A 23,562-nucleotide genomic window follows, 5' to 3' on the forward strand; every position below is an offset into this window, starting at 1 on the left:
GAAGGAGTATTCCTTTTTTAAAAATTTATTTTATTGAAGTATATTTGATTTACAATGTGTTACTTTTTGGTGTACAGAAATTATATATTATATAATATATATTTATATACTATATATGATATAGTATAATATATATTATATATATATATAAAATATATAATTTTCCATTATGGTTTATCCCAGGATATTGAATATAGTTCCCTGTACTATACAGTAGGACCTTGCTGTCTATCCATTCTATATATAATAGTTTGCATCTGCTAATCCCAACCTCCCGATCCATCCCTCCCCCTCCCCCTCGGCAACCACAAGTCTGTTCTCTATGTCTGTGAGTCTGTTCCTGTTTCGTAGATAAGTTAATTTATGTCCTATTTTAGATTCCCCATATAAGTGATATCATATGATATTTGTCTTTCTCTTTCTGACTGATGGAAGGAGTATTCTTATATCAATGCTACTCAATTGGAAATAGAACACCTTCTGAGTTATGTGTCAAAAATGACAAGATCATCTATCACCAAAAATTATTTGATGGATGGACAAGCATTTAGCTCTTCCTTCCTTGTTGCAAGAAGACAACTGGAAACCACTGGATTGGCAACAAAATTCACTACCTAATTATCAGAGTAATACACTTTCTGAACCCATTACTAAGTCTGAATTGTCCCTTGGTTGGACACCCAGGGATGTTTTTCACCCAAGGGCAACACACTCATGAAAGTCAGAAGAGTGTCTGTGAAAGGGGCGGGGAGCCAGGAGGAGGATTCCAGGACCCTGCTCCCCTCTGGTCAGATCAGTTGTAGAAATGAATATGTACAGAATGGAAATGGATGTCCTGAAACCACTGGAGGGCCCGCCTGGCCCTTGGAAAGTGTTGCAGTACCTCTAGTGGGCTAGTCCAATAGTCCGCTGGTCTCTTCTGGGCTGGAGAGGGGAGCTGGGCTGCATCTCGGACAATGCCCCAGACCCAGTGAGGCACTTTCCTGCCCCTTCCTCTGCTTTGTGCCTCCTGAGAGCAGCCCTGCGAGCCATGGTAGCCTCACTGCGTCCCCATCCTTTGCCGCCTCTTCTGGGCTCCATCAGAGACTCCAGGGAAAGACTGCACTTCCAGATAAATTAAACTTCCTGGACGTGTATGTCAGGAATCAGGTAATCTGTTTCCATGATTATTTCTAGGCTGTGTGCTTGGAACGCTGAGGAACTCTAGGGAAAAAAAAATTAGCCTCAAGATTCATAATAAACCCTGATCTAAATTAGTCCTTGGGCCCATCTGCCTTAAGCTGAGAGGAGAGAGAAGAAAACTCTTTTTTTTTTTTTTTCCCAGTTTAGTTATTTAAAAATAGTTGTCACCTTTCAAGAAGCCCTTGGCCATTTTCTGGAAGAGCTGATGCACTATCCCAGGTTGTGGCTGATTTGCAGCCACATATAATTAAGTCCCATCCTGCTGTGGTTCTGCTGTAAGATGATGTGACGCTTCCCTTCCCGCCAGGAGAAAATAGCTACCTGGGGCTGTGTAGGTTCCCAAACCTGCCCTCAGGTACCCCTCTCTCGTCTCACAGGAACAACAGGATTCTGTGGAGGGGAGGGGAGGTACTATCTCACCTGTGTTCTCATTGAACTTGCGTAAGAAGCTGGGAAGGTGGTATGATGATCCCAGCATTGCAGATGAGGAAACTGAGTCTCAATGAGGTTTAAATGGCTTGTTCATCGTCTCGGGCCAGCAGGGGCAGAAGCAAGGCTGCAGTCTGGGTCCGTCTCATCGCTGACCCCGTTCTTTCCAGCAGGCGGAGGAGGGTCCACCTCAGGCAGAAAGACTTCTCCACGGCCCTTCCCTGGCTGGAACACGCAGCTCCTTGGCTGGGGCAGGTGCACGGGCGGGGGCGTGGGAAGTGGCTGCGGGTGATGCTGTGGTCTTCAGGGATGCCTGGCAGCTGTGAGTCCGGAGCAGTGCTGCCTCACCCTTTCCACATCGTGGCTCATAGAGAAAAGGAAAACGTGTATTTGGCAGCTTGGGTTTCACAGCGGAAGCTGACCAAGGCTGGAGGCCAGGGGCCTGACCTTGACCTGGCTGCTGAAGGAGGCACCCTGGTGACTGTGCTGGCCTGGGTGCTGGGGCGCTGACTCACCATGCAGGTGCCAAGCAGACCTGGTCTTAAGGGAACAGCCTCTGTGGCAGTGGGGCCTCTGCAGAGCTGCGTCCCTTCACGGGATAAGCAATGGATGGTCCCTTTTCGAATTCATGGTGATGACACGCTTAGTGTCCTTGGAGCAGTGGTGACTTTGGATGGTGGAGGAATGTGGAGGGATGCTGCAGGCCGTTATGAGTGACAGCCGTTGTCCCTGGGAGCAGGAGGTGGCAGGAGATCGCCTACTGATCATGGCGTTGCTCACGGCGTTCTCTCCTTCTCTGCCCCTTGACGACAGTCCAAATTGAGATAAGAAGAACTAATACAGCGTGGGGTTTATGACTGTCACTTTGGACTCAAATAAATAATTTCTGAGGAAGTAGAAAATACATAGATGTGTCTACATGTATGTGTATACATATATATGTGTATGTATATATAGGGAGAGTATATATGTATGTGATATACATATATATATAGAGAGAGAATGTATAGGTGTATGTATATGTGTGTATCCATATATGTATATATGTATATATATATATAGAGAGAGTATGTGTGTGTGTATATATAGATATTATATATATATTTAGAGAGAGAGAGAGAATGTATAGGTATATATATATTCTCAGATGATATGTGAAAGCAGGCTCCAGGGATTTAGGTAAATGAGAAGACATGAAAGTATCTTGAGGCATGATGAAGTCTGCTTTTTTTTTTTAATTAAAAAATGTTCACCCATGGGCTTCCCTGGTGGCGCAGCGGTTGAGGGTCCGCCTGACGATGCAGGGGACGCAGGTTCGTGCCCCGGTCCGGGAGGATCCCACGTGCCGCGGAGCGGCTGGGCCCGTGAGCCATGGCCGCTGAGCCTGCGCGTCCGGAGCCTGTGCTCCGCAACCGGAGAGGCCCCCGCGTACCGCAAAAAAAAAAAAATGTTCACCTTGAAGGCTCTTCCTTAGGGAAGCCTCAAGCGGTGATGGATGGATCCCGTGGCTAGGGTCTGATCAAGCAGAGGGGAGACGGAGCACCCCGTGATGAGCTGAGTTCAGAGACAGCAAGCCTACCCCTGGCTCAGTTGGGCCAGAAGTGCTGTTTGCAGAACAAGACTAGGAAAAAAGCTCCAGTGAGATGATAATACTCATGCCAGGCCTCTGGGTACAGGGGAGCATCAAAGGATGTTGGGGGCAGGTCTCCATGGCCACTTGGGTGACATGGGGCAAGTTGGTCTCAGTTTCCTCATCCAATAAAGGGGCTGAACTGGGGAGTTATTAAGATCCTTCTAGATTTCACTTTCTGTGATTCCATTAACTTCGATTCAGTTACCTGAAACCTCTTTCCAAAGACACTGTGTGCTTAATGGGACAGGTAAGGGAGAAACAGGCGAGATGTAAAGATTCCTCTTGAATACTTAAAAAATTTTTTAAAACTTAATTTAAATGAGAAATATAACTATTAAAAACATCTCACCCACAAGCAAAAAATGGGCAACTTATTTCCAATGCAAGTTAGGTAAGTAGACAAATATTCATCTCAAACGGGATACAGGTGTCTTCTTCGCCTTTAAAAATCCCCCACTTTTTTATAAAAATTAAAGTAAGGGCCATCTGAACAAAAACGTAAGATCGGGTATCATTGCTCAAATCCAAGTAAAGTCCTCCTTGGTACTGAAGTTTGCCTGGATCTCCAGGCCCCGCCCTAGACTTACAGAATCAGATCCTCTTGGGCTGAGATCCTGAAATCTGCATTTTAAAAGATCTCTGGGAAATTCTGATGTGTCCCATTCTTCACCTTGGAATGTGCTAGCAGAGCAACAATGTCCCTGCATTGTGACTCTGGCGAGCTAATTATTGGCCTATTTGGAGCACTTAGTATTTTTACAGCATTCCAGAGAAGTGTGGGGTGGGCGTGGAGGAGCTGATGTTGATTCCAGGCTAGCACAGCTTCTATTTGTTTGCAAAGTGCTGGCCTTCCATCTTCGATATGGAGGGTTGTAGTTTGGTATCTCTCTTCTCCACACCCTCCTTGACCTGTTACCCCAAGGACTGTTCAACCTCCATTTCTGAACAGAGATGTCTGTCCTAAGCCCCTGTCTCCTCTGGGGCCCTGGTGAGCAGAGCTAGGTCAGAAGTTCCTTTTAAATCCATTTATAGGGCGAACCTGGAGCAAAGCCCAGACGACATGCCTCAGTTTCCATTGATCCCTAGAACTAATGTGCTTTCTTTTTTGTTGTTGTTGTTGTTTTTTGTTTTTTTGTGGTACGCGGGCCTCCCTCCGCTGTGGCCTCTCCCGTTGCGGAGCACAGGCTCCGGACGCGCAGGCTCAGCGGCCATGGCCCACGGGCCCAGCCGCTCCGCGGCATGTGGGATCCTCCCAGACCGGGGTGTGAACCCGGTTCCCCTGCATCGGCAGGCGGACTCTCAATCGGCAGGCGGACGCGCAACCACCGCGCCACCAGGGAAGCCCCTAATGTGCTTTCTTGAGCAAAAGGCAGCCAAAGACTCAGAGAGCCAAGGGCCAAAGGGCGCAACATTACTGGTTTATAGAGTTTCCTGGTTTATAGCCTTCCTGCTCTTTCTTTCTGCTACCGCTCTCCTCCCTAGGCGGATAGCCTCACCTTGGGAGACAAGGGGACATGGAAGGCAAGGGCATTCAGCTGCTGCTTCTACCGCAAGCACGAACACTCATCTGCATCCTTTCAGCTTTTCCATATCGCAACCAGATTTCCTTCCATCTTCAGCGCTCCACTGATGTGAATACTATCTTGCCTTCACCTTGCTTCTGCTGAATCATCACGGCCTCCTTGACAGTTTTCAGGACCCTTCCCTAAGAATTTGACGAGTGGCCAGAAAATTGGGTCCACCCGAGGTGATTCCTAGCTGGTGTTGTAGGCTCTTTGAGAAACAGAGACACCCGATTACCTTGAGTCATGAGGATTACAAGGAGACCTGGAGAAATAAATCTCATGGCAGTGGGAGACCGTTTGAAAACTGGAAAGTCACAGCGGAGGCCACAGGTTTCCAATTGTTAACGCAAGTTCGTGTACCCAACGGTGCAAAGCGAGCCCAAACGAACGGAAACGTTGCAGTTTGGAGCAGAGAAAGGTTTATTGCAAGACGATGCAAGGAGAACAGGTGGCTCATGCCCTAAAAAGCCCCGAGCTCCCCGAAGGGTTTCGGCAAAGCGTTTTTAAAAGCCAGGTGAGGGCGGGGGGGCTTCCCCGGTGGCGCAGTGGTTGAGAATCTGCCTGCCAATGCAGGGGACACGGGTTCGAGCCCTGGTCTGGGAAGATCCCGCATGCCGCGGAGCAACTGGGCCCGTGAGCCACAATTACTGAGCCTGCGCGCCTGGAGCCTGTGCTCCGCGACAAGAGAGGCCGCGATAGTGAGAGGCCCGCGCATGCGATGAAGAGTGGCCCCCGCTCGCCACAACTGGAGAAGCCCTCGCACAGAAACGAAGACCCAACACAGCCATAAAAAAAAAAAAAAAAAAAAAAGAGCCAGGTGAGGGAGGCGGTGGCGGGGGGGTGGGGTTGTGTGTCACAGGGAGCAGGGTGGTGTCGCAGGGCTTATAGCTTCTTCAGTCCTTAGGCTCCAGGAGGCCTGGGGCTACGTGCTCAGGCTCATCAAGTAGTTAACATCTTCCATGTGGTGGGGGGTTTTCAACATCTGCAAAACAACACGGGAAATTTGCATCAAATACTATTATCTAGGTAGTTCAGAGAGAAGCTAAAGCAGAGGATATGGGGGGGGAAGGGCTGTCCTGGGAAGGCCCCATAGGGTCCTGGCTCATTACACAATGACAGGGTATCTGGTGGCTCCCTGTCAGGCCTAGTCTATGATTCTCAACCAGAGTTTTGCAACATCAAATATGATGACTCAGCTACTCTCTGGATGACTCAAGATCTGGCTTCCTGAGAGAGCAGGTCTGCTTAGATCAGCTTGTATGTATATCTTATACACATACAGCACATCTATCTATATCCTACTCCATTTTTATTTCCACAAACCCTCATCGGTCTAAAGAGCTAGGCGATTTTCCAATAACCTGTGAACTCATTTTCAAGAGCCCCTGGATGACGCTGCTTTGCCCTTTCTTTTCAGAACTCCTGAGAGACTTGAGTTCCTTTCTGACGGTTCTCACCGCACTGGAGTCTGCAGCACAGGGGTTTTGCCTGTGTCCTGCCAGAGAATAATCTCTTTCAGGATAAGAACAGGGGCCCACTTCCAGTGATGTAAACATTTAACAGCTGGCTCTCTGGGAGAAATGTCTGCATACATACATACATAAGTTTATTATACATTTTCATGATATAAAGGCTACATAGCACACAATTTATAAATAGTCACAAAAATACACAATACTCTGTATTGTAAATTCCACAGAGTCAATTGATTTTTTTTAACATCTTTATTGGAGTATAATTGCTTTACAATGGTGTGTTAGTTTCTGCTTTATAACAAAGTGAATCTACTCACCTGATTTTTGTAGCATGCTTTTACTGATTTTTGCTACACTCATATCTCTAGCCAACCTTGCAACTGACGAACAAAGGAGTTTCAGCTTGAATGTTGGTTGATATTTTCATTTACATTGATGAGTAAGACAAAACCGAAGATGCATGTTGAAATTTCACTTAATGATATGAATCACTTCTTTGCTGAATCAGATGTTTGTTTTCAATACTGGGAGAATGTAGCTTCTTCATTTTTTTTGCTTGTCACAATGTAATGGCCACAGACACAAGACATTTTTAAAGTTTCATCTGCATTATAGCATTTTCTCTATGACTTTCTTGAGTCTAGACAATCAAGAAAACAATAAATGAAGCCTTGATTTGTAGCTTTTAATGATTTCCATGGTTTAAATACTCCCATCATGGTCAATCCCAATTTACCAATGTGATGTTGCTGAACTTAAAAAATGGTAAGGGAGGGCCTCCCCGGTGGCGCAGCGGTCGAGAGCCCGCCTGCCGACGCAGGGGACGCGGGTTCGCGCCCCGGTCAGGGAAGATCCCACATGCCGCGGAGCGGCTGGGCCCGTGAGCCGTGGCCACTGCGCCTGCGCGTCCGGAGCCTGTGCTCCGCAGCGGGAGAGGCCACAACAGTGAGAGGCCGGCGTACCACAAAAAAACAACAACAACAACAACAAAAATGGTAAGGGATACCGTCATTATGTAGTATTTCCACCATAATGATGCAACAGATGAAGATAAACTCAAAAGGATGAAAAACAGTAAAGTGTTGTAAAAGAATTAGAGAGTGATGTTTTGAGTATTTATTACCATTGTTTCGCTATAATTTATTTAATTATACATTGATATAATTTAGCTCTTAATAACGACTCTTTAACAATGGGCTTGCAAAATGCCTGGACATTTAACAGCGGGCTATTGTGAGCCACTATAAATCAAACTCCTGCCGGTTACCTGTCTATTTCATTGCCTTGCACACCCACAACTCAAATACCTTCAGTGATTGCATGAGGGATCTTGGTCCAGTAAATTCGAGACATTGACTGTCTGACTCTCTTTTTGACATGTTCTATCTCCTTGACTAAAGTTGAACAACCTCCCAGTGGTAGCTGAGTTCAGAAGCTAATTTTTCTCAACTGATAAAGGCTCATCTGGATGAAATACGGTGTATCGCTGATAAAGACCAGCCTACTCAGGCCCGTTAGTCTTGTAACAGTCACATTCCAAAAATAATGCAGTCTCTGCAGAATCTTCACGAGAATATTACAAAATGACCTCAGCTCCTAAAATGCCAGATCAAAATTTTAAGTAGCCTTGATACAGCCCTGTTTTTTCATACGTAGCATGAAGTATAATCCACAACCTAACATATACCCTTGTATGACTCTTTTTTTAACAAAATAAATTTATTTATTTATTTATTTAAAGTGGATTTTTGGCTGTGCTGGGTCTTCGTTGCTGCGCACAGGCTTTCTCTAGTAGCGGCGAGCAGGGCCTACTCTTGGTTGCGGTGCGCGGGCTTCTCATTGCGGTGGCTTCTCTTGTTGAGGAGCACGGGCTCTAGGCGCCTGGGCTTCAGGAGTTGTGACGCGTGGGCCCAGTAGTTGCGGCTCACGGGCTCTAGAGCGCAGGCTCAGTAGTTGTGGCGCAAGGGCTTAGTTGCTCCGCGGCATGTGGGATCTTCCCGGGCCAGGGTTGCGGCTCACGGGCTTAGTTGCTCCGCGGCATGTGGGATCTTCCCAGATCAGGGATTGAACCCCGTGTCCCCTGCATTGGCAGGCGGATGCTTAACCACTGAGCCACCAGGGAAGTCCCGCCACTGTATGACTCTTAACATCTTTAAAGTGTCCTGTTTGTGTCTTTGTTTCTCTCCCCCTTTAGATTGTCAGGATCTCCCTGCAGCACTTAAAATGAGTCATCTTTGCTGTGGATAATGATTAATTGATGACGTTGGACTGCCAATAAATACCAGGACCTTCTAAATGGTGTAATCTTAATGGAACTTTAAGATTAGATTTCAGAGGCATCCCACATCATATAAGACTTTAGGTCGTGGAGATCAATTAATTGTCTAGCTCTCTCAGCTGCTGGGGTGGCTTCTGGTTAATACTCCATAACACATCTCACCTGATAGCTCCCATCTGGGTTGCTTTCCCCTTGAGTTTTATTTATTTCAGGGAGAAAGAGCAGTCCAACTGTCCCTGTAGAAGTGGGTGCCATTCCCCTTAGGTGGGCTAAGTACACTTAGCTTTCCCAGAACTACTCATAGGTGAGCATCTGAATTTCAGTCTATTTTCTGGGAAGGTTTTCAATAGAGCATCTGATTAATGCTCTTCCTTTCAGGCCAGTGAAGCACCATTAGCCCCATTTTATGGAGAGGTACAACAGACCTGGCATGATTTGGGGGTTTGCCCGAAATCATCACTATTAAGTACCAGGGAGGGAAGCTGGTCCCTCTTTCTCCAAGTGCTCATTCATTCATTCAACAAACCTGCACTAGGAGTACACCATAGGCCAAGCCCGATGGCTGGTGCTGAGGATAGAAAGGAGAATGTACGAGAAGGAATATAGCTATTTGATGTAGGGGGAGACCATGGGCTTTGAGGTCAGACAGACCGAGGTTAGACTCCAGCTCTATGACCTCCTGGCTAATGTGACCTTGGTCAAGTTATTTAACCTGTAAGTCCCTGTAAAAGGGGAATCATATTTTCAACCTTATGGGGTTATGATGAGGGTCATAAATGATGTGTATGAAGCTGGCACAGAGCAAGTGCTTGAAAAATGGTTCCTGTGACTAAGGCTGGAAAATCATTGTCTCTGACCTTGCAGGGACATAGTCTAATGCGGGAGACAATACGTGAAAACATATGACGGTGACATAATGGCTCTGATGGAAACATAAGGAAAGAGAGGCTTTGGGAGTCCATTGTTTTCTACTTGACCCGAAGGACACACACAGAAATGCGACACCGGGCATGTCATTTAGCCTCTAGGACACAGCTCCTCACTTGCTAAATAAGTGAGCTAGAATGTGATATCTGAACTTGACAGAGCCTGTGTACCTTGGCTCTCTGGGAATACTCTCAACGAGGTGTGCGCTGCAATTTCATGTGATGAAAAAGTCATTCAATGAAAAAAGCCGATGGTGAGTCACACCCCTATAAATAACCTAGTAACATAAGCAAAACATAACAGTGACAACTGATACTACCTTCCTGTGGCTGTAAATGATAAAATTCTCAATGAACGCATCACACACTCCATTAAGTTGCCAATAAACACTCCACAAAGCACTTTTCTGTAAATATTAGTGTTATATTCTGTGCATGAAGGCCATTTGGATCCCATACCCAGTTACAGGTTATAGTTTCCAAAACTACTGATTCTCAACACAGCACTCAAGGAAAAGAACACCATTGATATTGACGGTACAAATTGGAATAAAATGTCCCAAATCTGTTTCTGAGTAATTTCCAAGAACAACGATAAAGAATACATTGCAAGAACTTACATTGTTCTAAAATTTAGACCGAATATGTTTTTAATCACCTTTCCCAACTTTGACAATGTGAAATATTTCCAATTTCCCTATATAAATAGCCATAAAAATGGAATTATGGGATTAAAAAAATTTAGAAGGCACAGACAGATCAGAGACAGTTGGCTGTAAAGGCGATATTTTCGATTTCCTTTTCCTAAACATTCCTCCTCATCCCAACTCACTCATACACCCATATATCGCTCTCACCTCTCTTACTTTTTTTTCTCCTTTTTTTTTTTTTTTTGTGGTTACACGGGCCTCTCACTGTTGTGGCCTCTCCCGTTGCGGAGCACAGGCTCCAGACGCACAGGCTCAGCGGCCATGGCTCACGGGCCCAGCCGCCCCGCGGCATGTGGGATCTTCCCGGACCGGGGCACGAACCCGCGTCCCTTGCGTCGGCAGGCGGACTCCCAACCACTGCGCCACCAGGGAAGCCCTCTCCTCTTCCTTTATTTTCCCACCAGCCGCCCTTTAACACACCCTCTCCACCCTCACCCCCCAATGCCTAGACAGGATACATACAAGGGCAACTGTCATCAAATCACAACCGAGTTAGAATCTTTTATTGAAGACACAGATAAATCAGTTATGTACGCGTGGCTTTGGAGAAAAATGGCTTGTCCATCTCTAGTTAACTGCTGCCATTCTCCAAAGCCACGTGGACACAACTGATTTATCTGTGTCTTCAATAAAAGAATGGCATCCACTATGTCACAGGGAGAAGCACAAAAGGGTATGGCCAGGTCAGGGTGCGGGGAAAGGTCAGCCTGTCTTCCCAGCCAGGCTGAAACGCGGGGGCTTGTCAGCATCCCGAGCCTTAGAATGGGCCACCAAGGTCTGCGCAGCTGAGAGAGCTCCGATTTAGGCGCCGCAGGGGAGGCGGGGGACCCTTCACCCCTTCACCCCCTCCACCTCTCTGTCTCCCCCGGAGCTGTGGTTACTAGGCTCGAGAGCGTCCATGGCAACGGCCGCCTGCCCGCAGGGTTTCCCTCCTCTCTCCGGCTCCCGCCGCCCGCCTCGCCCTCCACCGGCCAATCGGCTGCCGGCGAGCCAGCAGCGGCGGTCGTTGAGTGGTCTGCGGGAGCTGACGTCACAGGAGGGCGAGGCGGGGCGGGGCGGGGCCGGGCGGGGCCGGTAGTCCGCGCTCCAGCGGGTTGTAGTTTGTGGGGCTGCGACCCCCTCCCGCCCACGCCCGCTTCCCCGCCCCTCGCCCGGCACCGCCGACAGGTGAGTGGTCCCTCGGGCTCCTGCCTGCTGCTGGGACGACGCCGACAGAGTCCCCGCCCCGATTAGGACTACAACGTCTGGCCTCAGAATTGGGGGTGAGGTCGTGGAAACCCTGGAATAACCCCCCCCAGCCCCGCCTCCATCTTCACTTCGCTACCCTCACCCCTGCACATGAAAACCGTAAAACCCACAGGTACACTTACCCAGTCCCCCAAGCCTTCTTAATGTACGTTTCTGATGCTTTTCGCGGATTGAGAAGTTACTTCTAAATGCAGAACCAGGAAAGGTGCGTCAGAACCCCAGACCCTAGGTCGTATAATGCCTTACACCTGTTGGCAGTGCTGTGTTTGTCCCTGTGCTTCCTGTGTGCCTCAGCCCTCTGCCTTGTTCCCCCGGCTCACTTAGCCCGGTCTTCCAAATGCAGCCAAGGGGAGGGCTGGAGAACCAGTCGCCTGACCGTTCAAAGAGTTGCTGAAATTCAGGTCGCAGCAGTTGTTCCCTTACTGTCCATGGCCTTTTCTGTTCAGCTCTGGCTGTAAAGCGCTCACTTGTATTTTGACAGTTTGCACCAAGTAACGGTATGTTTTCTCCCTGGATGCTTATGGTGGCGTAGCTAAAGAAACATTTTAGAAATGGGTAGAATTACTCGTTTGATTATTGTGAAAAAAGCAAACAGACTCATAGGCCAAGTGTATTGAGGTATATGATAAAATATTCTACTTTTTTTGTTTTAAAATAAAATATTTCACAAAACAAAGTGTTCAAGCATGCAGGTACCCACCCCTTGTTTAAAAAAAAACAAAAAAACAAAAAAACTGTTACAGACACGGAAGAGGCCTCCTATGTATCCCTTGGGAATCGCATGCCTTTTTTTTCCTTCCCCACCTACCAGAATTTAGTGTTTACTTATACTCTGCATATTTTAATAATTTTACTACTTAGGTATTTATCTAGAAACCAATATAGAGTCTCATTTTAAACGTTTATATGTTGCTATCATTCTATACATGCTCTAGGTCATTGCTTTTAACTGTTGTGTGATAATTCTTGCATGGATTTATCACAAGTTACGCATGCATACTCCTGTCGATGGACTTTTACGCTTTTCCCTTTTAAAAATCACTAGAAACATATTCTTGTACATTCTAATTGTATAATTTCTGAGTCATAGGGAATGTGCTTTTCAACTTTAGTAGATACCACCCCATAGCTCTCCAACGTGTAGTAATTTATACTTTCACCATCAATGAAGAGAGTTCCTTATTAAACTGTTTTTTAAAAGCAAGAGATTATTCAACTTTTCCTGCAATCTTATTTAATATATGCATAGAAAGAAATTACTTAAACGCTGAAATCTGATATGATTTCTCCTAAGTCTGGTACTTATTAATGTGTCAGGGGCAGTGTTTTATTTCTGCTTCAATTTGAAACTGTGAGGAATTAAATACATATGATCAAAGGAACAGGGGTTTTGTGTGATTCTTTCAAGCCTGTGCTGGCCGCTGGTCTGAGGCAAGGCGTGAAGCAAGTCATGGAAACTTTCCGTCCTTGTCATGCCTTCTGCAGACTATATGAGCTATAGGGGGGTTTTTTTGTTTTTTTTTTTTTTAATTAATTAATTTATTTATTTTTGGCTGTGTTGGTCTTCGTTTCTGTGCAAGGGCTTTCTCTAGTTGTGGCGAGCGGGGGCCACTCTTCATGACGGTGCGCAGGCCTCTTGCTGTCGTGGCCTCTCTGGCTTTCTCTAGTTGTGGCGAGCGGGGGCCACTCTTCATGACGGTGCGCGGGCCTCTCGCTGTCGCGGCCTCTCTTGTTGCGGAGCACAGGCTCCAGACGCGCAGGCTCAGTAGTTGTGGCTCACGGGCCCAGCTGCTCCGCGGCATGTGGGATCTTCCCAGACCAGGGCTCGAACCCGTGTCCCCTACATTGGCAGGCAGATTCTCAACCACTGCGCCACCAGGGAAGCCCAAGGTTTTTCTACCTTGAAATATTTATGATCTTAAAGTCTTGCCTAAATGTGCTAATAAAATATATTTCTCCAGCTTGAGGCCACCTTTTGGGTTTGAAATGGCGCTTTCCAGTACTTAACAATCTCTGTGTGATTAATTATATTTTTAGCATGTTAATATTTATAGAAGACTATTATAGCATTTTTCCAGTATGTAAATAACTATTGACCCCAACTTCAGTGAATACAGTCAAATACTGTTTTTGACTTTGTAGCAGGTCTCATTTCTTAAAATGCTTTTTTGGTCATGACTAAGAGCATAATAAAAAAACAATGGCATGATTTAGGGGATGAATTTTTCCACAGCTATTTTCAGTCATCTTCCCAAAGAATTTGTTTAGTTTACTTGCAAATGTGAGATATTTATAGCATCAGTTAAGGATCATAGTATGTGCTGCTCATGGCCTCTTTAGGAAGAGGCTGAGTTAGAATTTAGAGAATAATTTAAACATTGTGAAAGGCACATCATCCAAGTAAGCGATAGGCTTTTAAAAACTGATATTAGGGGCTTCCCTGGTGGCGCAGTGGTTGAGAATCTGCCTGCCGATGCAGGGGACACGGGTTCGAGCCCCGGTCTGGGAGGATCCCACATGCCGCAGAGCGACTAGGCCCGTGAGCCACAACTACTGAGCCTGCGCGTCCGGAGCCTGTGCTCCGCAACAAGAGAGGCCGCGATGGTGAGAGGCCGGTGCACCGCGATGAAGAGGGGCCCCTGCTCGCCGCAACTGGAGGAAGCCCTCGCACAGAAACGAAGACCCAGCACAGCCAAAAATAAATAAATAATTAATTAATTAAAAATGAATATCTGTTAAAAAAAACCACAAACATATTATTTCTTCCTTAAAACTTTGGTAGAATTTATCAGTGAACCCATCTGGACCTGAAGTTTTTCTTTGAAGAAAGATTGATTTTAAACTATAGATTCAATTTCTTTAATTCCTATACAGCTGTTCAGGTTACCTATTTCTTCTTTAGTCAGTTTTGTTTGTTTGCATCTTTAAAGAATTTTGTCCATTTCCTCTCTGTTGTCGAATTCCTTGGCATAGGTTGTTAGTAATCATACGTTATTAACTTTCTAACATTTGCAGGGGCTTTAGTACTATGCCCTCTCTCATTTCTGATAGTAGTCATTTGTCTTCTCTTTTTTAAATCTTGATCAGTCTTGCAAGAGGTTTATCAATTTTATTAAGATTTCATTGCTTTTCAAAAATTTGTTCATTTTCTACTTCATTGACTTTTTATTATTTCCTTCTTTCTACTTTGGGTTTACTTTGCTTTTTTTTTTTTTGTTCCTAGCCATTAAGATGAAAGCATAGATCATTGATTTTAGCTCATTCTTATTTTCTTATATAAGTGTTTAAAGCTATAAACCTCACTCTAAACACTCTTAGCTGAATTTCACAATTTTGATATGTTCTGTTTTTTATTCTCATTCAGTTCAAAATAGTTTCTAATTTCCTGTGTTATTTCTTCATTGACCCATAGGATGTTTAGAAGTGTGTTTAGTTTCCTAGTATTTGAGGATTTTCTGAATACCTTTCTATTATTGATTTCTAATTTAATTCTGATATGGTCAGAGAGCATACTCTGTAGAGCTTTAGTTTATGTAGAATACACCTATTGATATTTTTTATATCAGAAATTAAAATAGAGAAATTAAAAATATTAACTCTTTTAAAAGTAACCATAACAACCTATTATATAGTAACATAAATAATACTTTTCATTAAAAAACTATGTTTTCTGAAACAAATTTAGTTAGAAGAGTGGCATTGTTTCACATTTTTGGTAAAGTTTAAAAATTTTTGTTAGTAGGTGGGTTCTCATATCGACTTCTGCGTTCAGTCTGTTGTGATATCGCATATCATGTCACCTCTGGAAACCTCTATTGTACATTTCTGAGAGAACAGGAGTGAAAAAGGCCAATCACATCTGGGTGTTTACTCTAAAAATAACCTTGACCTTGTCACTCCAGAGAAGATCTTAGGCGAGCCCATGGTTTCCTGGGTCACATTTTGAGAACTGCTGCTCTAAGGTTTACAGTATGCATTTTTGACTTACTGTAGTATATGCTTAAATAACATTATTCCATTTTAGTCATAAGGCCTTTACAATAGTACTTGTCCATTTCAGCTCTCACGTCATTTGTGCTATTATTACCATATAACTTACTTTTGTTTTTAGTATAAACTTCCCAATAAATTTTTATTATTTTTACTTTAAGCAGCCATCTTTTAAGGAAATTTAAAAGTTAGAAAAGGTTTTTTTTTTGCTATTAGCACACATACTTAGCATTTCTGAGACTTCATTTCTTTGTGTAGCTCCAAGTTTCCATCTGGTATAATGTCATTTTGCCTGAAGAATTTCCTTTCACAGCCCTTTTAGTGCGGTTCCGCTGCTGCTGAATTCTCTTGGCTTTTGCTCTTATATATATATATATATATATTTTAAAAACCCTTTTATTTCACCTTCATCTTTTTTTTTTTTTTTTTGCTGTACGCGGGCCTCTCACTGGCCCTCCCGTTGGCCAGTGGCCTCTCCCGTCGCGGAGCACAGGCTCCGGACGCGCAGGCGCGGCGGCCACGGCTCACGGGCCCAGCCGCTCCGCGGCACGTGGGATCCTCCCGGACCGGGGCGCGAACCCGCGTCCCCTGCATCGGCAGGCGGACGCGCAACCGCTGCGCCACCAGGGAAGCCCTCACCTTCATCTTTGAAGGATATTTTCACTGGAAATAGAATTCTAGGATTACACTTTCTTCTAGCCCTTTAAAGATGTTGTTTGATTATCTTCCGGCTTGCATAGTTTCTGACAAGAATTCTTCACTAATTCTTATCTTTGTTCCTTTCTATCTATTGTGTCTTTTTTCTCTGATTTTAATTTTTTCTCTTTATTGTGAACTTTCAGCAATTTTATCATGATGAGCCTTGAGGTCGTGGTGTGTGCACACACACATGGATGTGTGTTTATCCTCTTGGGGTGTGTGGAGCTTCTTAGTCATGGGGGTTTGTAGTTTTCTTCAAATTTGGGAACTTTGCAGCCGTTGTTTCTTCGGATATTTTGTCTCCCTCTCCTCTTAATGTGACACCCCAAGTGCGTGATGCTAGACCACTTGATATCATACCATAAGTTACTGAGGCTCTTTTCATTTTTTTTTTTTCCAGTTAATTAGAAGGTCTGTGCTTTGGTTTGGTTAGATTCGAGCTCACTAATCTCTGCTTCTCTGGTGTCTAATCTGCCGTTAATCCAATCTAGTGAAATTGTGGAAGGATATATTATATGTTTTATCCCTAAAGTTTCATTTTGTTCTTTTTTAAGTCTTCCATATCTCTCTTCATTATGTTCTTGTTTTCCTTTAAATACTTCTACATAGTTTTCTAGCGCCATCACATCTCCGCCATTTGTATGCCTGTTTCTAGTGACTGATTTTTCTCCTAATTATGGGCCACACTTTTCTGCTTCTTGGCGTGTCTGGAAGTTTTTGATTGCATGCTGGACACTGTGGTGCTCTATATTTGAGCTCCTGATGTTGGCCGGCACTTTACTTGTGGATTAGTTTGAGCTCTTTGAGGCCTGTATTCAAGCTTTTCCAGAGTCTTTAGTACCTTCATTCTAAAGATAGGTCAGCCCCATTCTAATGTGTGACCTCTCTGGGCTTTCCATCAGATGCTCCAGGTGACCACTAACAACTCTCCACTCTGATTGGTCTGGCTTCAAAATGTCTCTGTGCCCTCTGTGAGCTCTAGGAATCGTGCAGCTGACAACACTGGCATCATTCTTTGCCAAGGTTTGTGGAACATTCCTTGATGTATGTACAACCTATTACTCAGCCAAGACCCAAGGGGACCCCTACATAGATTTATGGAGCGCTTTTTCTGCATAACTCATTTTACTCCAGAATCCTGCGTCCCGACTTCCAGGTGTCTCAGCCTCCTCAAATTCTGACCTCCTCCTCAACTCACAGATGCTGCCAGGCTCTGTTTGGTTTTCATCCGTTTTCCCCATAGTCTGGAAATTGCCTCCAGGTGATCAGAGGGCTCACCTTATTTGTTTCTCTTCTCACAGATCAGAGTCCTGTGCAGCCTGAAAACAGTTGTTTCATATATTTTGTCTAGTTTCTTAGGTGTAAGAGGCTAAGTCTAGTTTTTATTACTCTATCCTGGTTGAAGGCAGAAATCTATTTTGAGTTAAGTATTTCTCAGGCCATGAGATTCTCAATTTTCTTGACCAATAATGACCAAAAGAAAAAAAAAAAAAGAAAAAAAGAGATTGCCAGGCTGTGGTGTTTTATTGGGTCTTCCTAAATGACTTAGAAGGTGGCCTACTGGAGCTAGAACATGGAATATTGGAATATGGAATGGCAATGGAATATTGTGTCTCATGTGAAACTTACTGCCATATGTGAGGGGCTCTACATCTGGGAGCTTTTTAAACAACTGACTTTATGCTTCAGACTCCAGATTCTAAATTATATCCCATCTCTAATTAAAAATTATCACTGAATGCTTTTACAGACCATATTGATTTTCTCAAGTCGTATGTCTCCTCTGGCTTGTGGACCCCTGCATTTCACACATGTGTTAAACCTGAACACTCATGGTTTGATATTTGACAAACATGGATTGAGCTGCCTCAAGATTTCAGCATCATAAGTGTCGAGTAAATACATGTGGGAATTCTACACGTGGAATTCCATGATTGAAGGACCAAGTGTGACATTAGCTTTTAGATTTGTTGTTGTCAGGAATTAAGAAAAGCCAAGCAAGAGTGGTCCAATCCCACTCGAAGCTTCTTGCTCGAAGAAAACTGATGGAATTATTTCTAGATGTGACTTGGGGAAGGGGTTGAAACTAAAAGTAGCCAGGAGGACCCTCGTGGCTCAGGTTACTTGGAATTTGCTTTTTCAAAAAGCAATGTTTAAGTTTCAGACTTAGGTGTGGAATGGCAAGTGGTTATTAAGGCTTTCGTTTTCACCACCGTACTCTAAGCTTGGCCAGTATAAAGTGTTTGGGGGCTGAGGGAGGGAAGAATAAGGAAAAAAATCAGGGAGCTAGGGTCACGTGGGATACCACCAGTGGCAGTGGGTAGCTGTTTCATCACATGTAGTCCGAGTGGATTTTGATTTGGCCACAATTCTACAAATAGATTATTTTGTGCTTTGGGTACCAATGGCGTCAAAACAGCTGTTTAAAGAATCATTGAATGTGTTTTTGTTTGTTTGTTTTTTTCTGAGTAGGAGGCTACAGAATTGGATCTGATATTATTTTTCCTTTTCAGTAAATGCGTCTATAGACACTAACCCCCAAACAGAATGACGTTCAGAGGCTGAAAAGTAGGTCAGAGTCTACGGCGTCCTTGGCTTTCTGGACTAACAATGACCCCAAATTCTGGACAACAGAATATTTTCAGCTGGTAAAAAAAAGGATAAAGTGGCTCTCTATGTTTTAACAGGGGGAGAGGTCCAAAATACATATATTTTTAAAAATGCATGTTCTGGAATGATACATATAATGATTAAGATAATTCAATTTTTGTATTAAAAAACTGTGCGTATGTATATAGGGAGATTATATAGACTTTAAAATACTATATATGTTGGTATATGAAAAGGAAAAATCTGGAAAGATACAACTAGTAATGACTTATTCACAGTGTCTGCTTCTGAGGAGTTTATTTTGAAGGGGAGAGAGTGGGTATTTATCTTTTACTTTGTGTACGCCTCTGAGCTAGTAACTTTAAAAGCTAACATTTATTGAGCATTAACTATGTGCCCAGAACTGTGCTAAGTATTCCAGATACTTAGCCTCATCTTACTTAGTGCTCAGGGGCTGCCATAGCATGTCTGTCTATATCGGAGTTGCTTAGAGGTGGCAAGTTGCCAGGAAAAGGGGATCTAGGTACTTCCTTGAGTTATGTTTGCTTACTTGCTGCACCGGTGTTACTCTGATAGTGTGTTTATTTAGGAGGACTCGGGGGGGGGGGGGGCGCGGGGGGGGGAATGCTGCTTAGCAACCCCTTGCGGCTAATACTGCTTATAACAAACCAAAGTAGCAATTACTATTATTATTCCCAATTTAGAGATGAAGACAGAGAGCGTAAGTCATTTGCGCAAGGTCTCACAGCTAGTCAATAGCAGAGCCAACACCTGAATCCCAATCTGTTAAAAAGCATAGTTCAGGCTCTTCATTTGAGTCTGTTACGAGACAGTGTTACTTCTCATAATTTAAAAAATATTTCAAAACTTCAAACGGCCAATCTACAAAAATGTAATTTGAATACAATCTAGAGACAGAGATGAAAAAAAGTGCAGAATATGTTATCACAAGTAAAGGTGGCTATCAGATTAAAACAAGTATCTAATGTGTTAGACAACACTGCTGCTTATAGTAAGTCAGATGTAGCCTTTTATCTGTGAGTTTTCACCAAACGTTAATTTATGTGACTGTCTATTTTTGCTTCCCCCCTTTCCCCCACCTTTTAAGCAGGAGAGATTTACAAATAGTGCTTGAGCATCATGGAGCTTCTAGGTTCTACTTTAGCGGCAACTTATGCCCACCCTAGACCAACACCAGCCAACTTTCTACCAGCCATCAGTGCCATGGCCTCAAGCTATAGGGACTGCTTCCCCCACTGCAATCTGACCCATAGTCTGAGCCTGCCTTGGAGACCAAGCACGTACTGCAAAGCAGCCTCCAGCTCGCCAGCCTTGGACCCGTACTGCACCAGATCTCAGAGGGTGTCCGAGAGCACCATGCTTCCCTTTGTTTCCAACAGAACCACACTCTTCACCAGATATACTCCCGGTGATTGGTACAGGTCCAACTTAGCCAACTTTCAAGACTCCAACGCTTCCCGACACAATTCAGAGAGACTGAGGGTAGCTACGTCTCGCTTGATTCAAGACAAATATCAACAAACGAGAAAAACCCAGGCAGACTCCACCCACAATCTGGGAGAACGAGTGAACGACATAGGATTTTGGAAATCTGAAATCACTCATGAGTTGGATGCAATGATTGGAGAGACAAATGAACTAACCGATGTGAAGAAGAAACTGGAGAGGGCTTTGATGGAGACAGAAGCCCCTCTTCAGGTAACTATAAGACCTTATTAAAAGGACAGTGCATTTTTATGATTATAACCCCGTCGTTGAATTTTTGAGGTTATTTATCTGTTGAATTATATTTCGCTTCACCTGTAGAAGCCCAGCCCTTGTCAATAAATCTGTACCGGGTTTCAGTGATGATAAAACCATTGCCATTTTTCTCACATTATACCGAACAACCATTTAAGTAGAAAGAATTCTGGAATTCCCTGGCGGTCCAGCGGTTAGGACTCAGCGCTTTCACTGCTGAGGGCGCAGGTTCAATCCCTGGTTGGGGAACTAAGATCCCGCAAGCCCAGTGGTGCAGCCAAGAAAGAAAAAAAAGTAGAGAGAATTCTGCATGTAAAGTGACACTCTTAAGAGACACAGTATTTTATGGTGAAAATGCCATCTTCCCATCTCTTAAATAGGCTGCTTGGCTATTGCTGTCCCCGGATTAACATAAACGTTGTTTGAGAGGAAGAAAACTGTTCTTTTAGTCTGTGTCATGAAATGCCTTCTGCACGTATGTTATGTTTCCACTTCAGGCATGGTGAAATGATCAAATAAGAGCTTCTTGGGAATGGAATGAGTTTGGTTAAATAGAGAAACGGGATAGAAGTTAAGCCAGTTTTGGTCTTAGAGGCAGCCTTTCAGTTGGTTGCTGGCCTCTGACCAGGCTTCCGAATGGAGATCAAATTACCTTCAATCCTCTGAGTGTGCGATGGGCCCCCTGACCCCACTCTATCCACCACCGTTGGAAGAAGACATTCTGTATGTGAAGATGTCCAAACGATGCAGATTATTTTAGAAGTTGTGCATATGTGAATGGGCAAAGCGAACAGTATTTTTCTCCATGTTTGTGTGACTCATTTTCCTGGTGATAAGCATTTTCAATAGGTCTTTTTCTTTTTTTTTATGGCCTCCATAGTAGAAGAGATTAGAGAATTGAAGAGCTAGAAGTCTAGTTGTTTGGGGGTTTGCTGGAGACCCCTGCACACCGTAGCTTCTTACTGCACCCCTCCTCCCCACTAAACACAAGTGCACACAAATACACATGACCACGGAAATCCTGAGAAAGGTCGACAGGACACTAACGATATTCTTTTAAAAGAACTCACCATGAATTGTTTTTTGGGATCAGAAGCCCTTCCATACTCTCTCTGAGCTCTGGATCATTTTGAGGATTCCTGGTCTATTCTACAATACATCCCTTCCCACCCCACCCACCGCTTAATTTAATGAACACTTAAAATGACAGCCACTTACCTCTCACTTAATTTCCAGAGGAGATTCCGTTTCTTCCCTTGACACTCCTTTCAGTGATGACTGCTTTCAATGAGATGGGCAAAATTTAAATACTTTTCTGCAGTTTTTGTCCAGATACCTTGTGTGTTTAAACATTTACAATCAACACGGTATCAGAAGATCCCAATTAAAATGAGAATTAGTCCCATGAACAGATACAGCTCAAAAGAGGACATACTGATGATCAACTGTATATCAGACAAAACTATTAAAACTCAATAATAAAAATGCAAACTAAGTCAATGAAGGAACCATCTTTGGCCTATCAAATTTGCAAAAATGAAAACTGATAATGTGTAGGGTTGGCAAAAGTGCAGGAGACGGACACTTCGGATATTGCTAGTAGACTATGGATGAGTAGAAACTTCCTGGAAAGCAATTTTGTAATACACATTAAAACAATCAGAGTTCCCTTCAACCCATTAATTCATCTTCTATCAGTGTACGTTATACTATTAAAAAATTAGAGATTCACTCCAAGATTTTGTTCAATGACATCATATCCAGATTACAGTGTACATACTATTATATTTTATGCTTTTTAAAAATTTAACATTATAGTCATCCCATGTCATGAAATACTCTTTGGAAAAAGTATTTTAACATTTACATAATGTTATTTCATGCATAATTTAGTTGTTGGCTATCTAAGCTGTTTTCCATTGGAGTCATTAATGTACTTTGTCTCAAAGACTATTTCAAGTCTACTACTTAACATCAATACTAAAAAGCATAAAATTATGAGGGCATTGTAACTTCTGTTAAAAGCAAACAAAACTGATAGGAGTATGGGTAACTCATTTTTGACTTCTCTCTACTTTTTCTCTTTAATGGATAAAGCATATTATTTTTATAATTAGGAAAACAATAAATGGTACTTTAACAATAATCACCTGGATTTTTGGCCGCACAAATATTTTGAGGGTTTTTTTTTTTTTTTTTTTTTTTGCGGTAAGCGGGCCTCTCACCGTTGTGGCCTCTCCCGTTGCGGAGCACAGGCTCCGGACGCGCAGGCCCGGCGGCCATGGCTCACGGGCCCAGCCGCTCCGCGGCATGTGGGATCTTCCCGGACCGGGGCACGAACCCGCGTCCCCCGCATCGGCAGGCGGACTCTAAACCACTGCGCCACCAGGGAAGCCCTTGAGGTCTTTAAATAATCATTTGTTTCTTCCTCACTCTTCTCAGTAGAAAATATTTGCAAATAAGATCTTGAAGACCATGATTTGGGTTATTGAACTATTTCGCTAGAAGGAATTGATGCCAAATAGTTTTCTCAGATGCTGATTTGTGGGGATTAAGTAGATGCCATCTGCTTCAGTTTGTCAACTTTCCAAATTAGGAATTTTTTTCAAACTCTTTACCTTTTCACTAGCAGCAGGGATTCACTTAGTTGTCACACTGAGTTTCTTGTTTGATTTCCAGCAAAATGGCTTGAAAAGTTGGTACTGAGAGCATCTATTGCCTTGTTTTAGAAACAGGTTATTAGAAGTGCTAGTCACTGATTTTAGTCAGTTTGTATTAGTGTTTTTCATTATTTGTGTATCTGTAGGTAGCCCGGGAATGTCTATTTCATCGAGAGAAGAGAATGGGAATCGATCTAGTTCATGATGAAGTGGAAACAGAGTTGCTGATGGTAAATATGGGGCAAACCCTTCAATAACAAGAAACCTCATTGCAAACGTGTGTTTAATGTATAGAAACAAAAAATGATGTTATGTAAAGACACAGTAAGGAGTTATAGTATCAGTTATTTATGGCATTTAGAAAAGATACATTTTATTTTATTTTTTATTGAAGTA

At 43.6% G+C, this 23,562-nt stretch overlaps 1 protein-coding gene and 1 long non-coding RNA gene across 2 annotated transcripts in view; one reads left to right on the forward strand and one right to left on the reverse strand.

The window, feature by feature from the left end:
- Positions 1–5,168: 5,168 nt before the first annotated feature.
- Positions 5,169–11,656, reverse strand: LOC114487756 (uncharacterized). The gene is made up of 3 exons (XR_003683124.2): positions 11,569–11,656; positions 6,602–6,924; positions 5,169–5,791 (listed from the first exon to the last, which is right to left on the reverse strand). It is a non-coding gene; the product is annotated as an uncharacterized lncRNA (long non-coding RNA).
- The window catches only part of TEKT3 (tektin 3), a 35,817-nt gene continuing 23,500 nt past the window's right edge, over positions 11,246–23,562 (forward strand). Inside the window, exons 1-5 of the mRNA XM_028499738.1 lie at positions 11,246–11,558; positions 17,038–17,158; positions 18,649–18,783; positions 19,857–20,464; positions 23,313–23,396. Of these exons, the coding sequence (XP_028355539.1) occupies positions 19,886–20,464; positions 23,313–23,396 (663 nt within the window). The 5' untranslated portion in view covers positions 11,246–11,558; positions 17,038–17,158; positions 18,649–18,783; positions 19,857–19,885. The remainder of the gene's footprint in view (positions 11,559–17,037; positions 17,159–18,648; positions 18,784–19,856; positions 20,465–23,312; positions 23,397–23,562) is intronic.

The sequence above is a fragment of the Physeter macrocephalus genome, chromosome 14 (genome assembly GCF_002837175.3).
Source record: "Physeter macrocephalus isolate SW-GA chromosome 14, ASM283717v5, whole genome shotgun sequence".
NCBI classification, from domain to species: Eukaryota; Metazoa; Chordata; class Mammalia; order Artiodactyla; family Physeteridae; genus Physeter; species Physeter macrocephalus.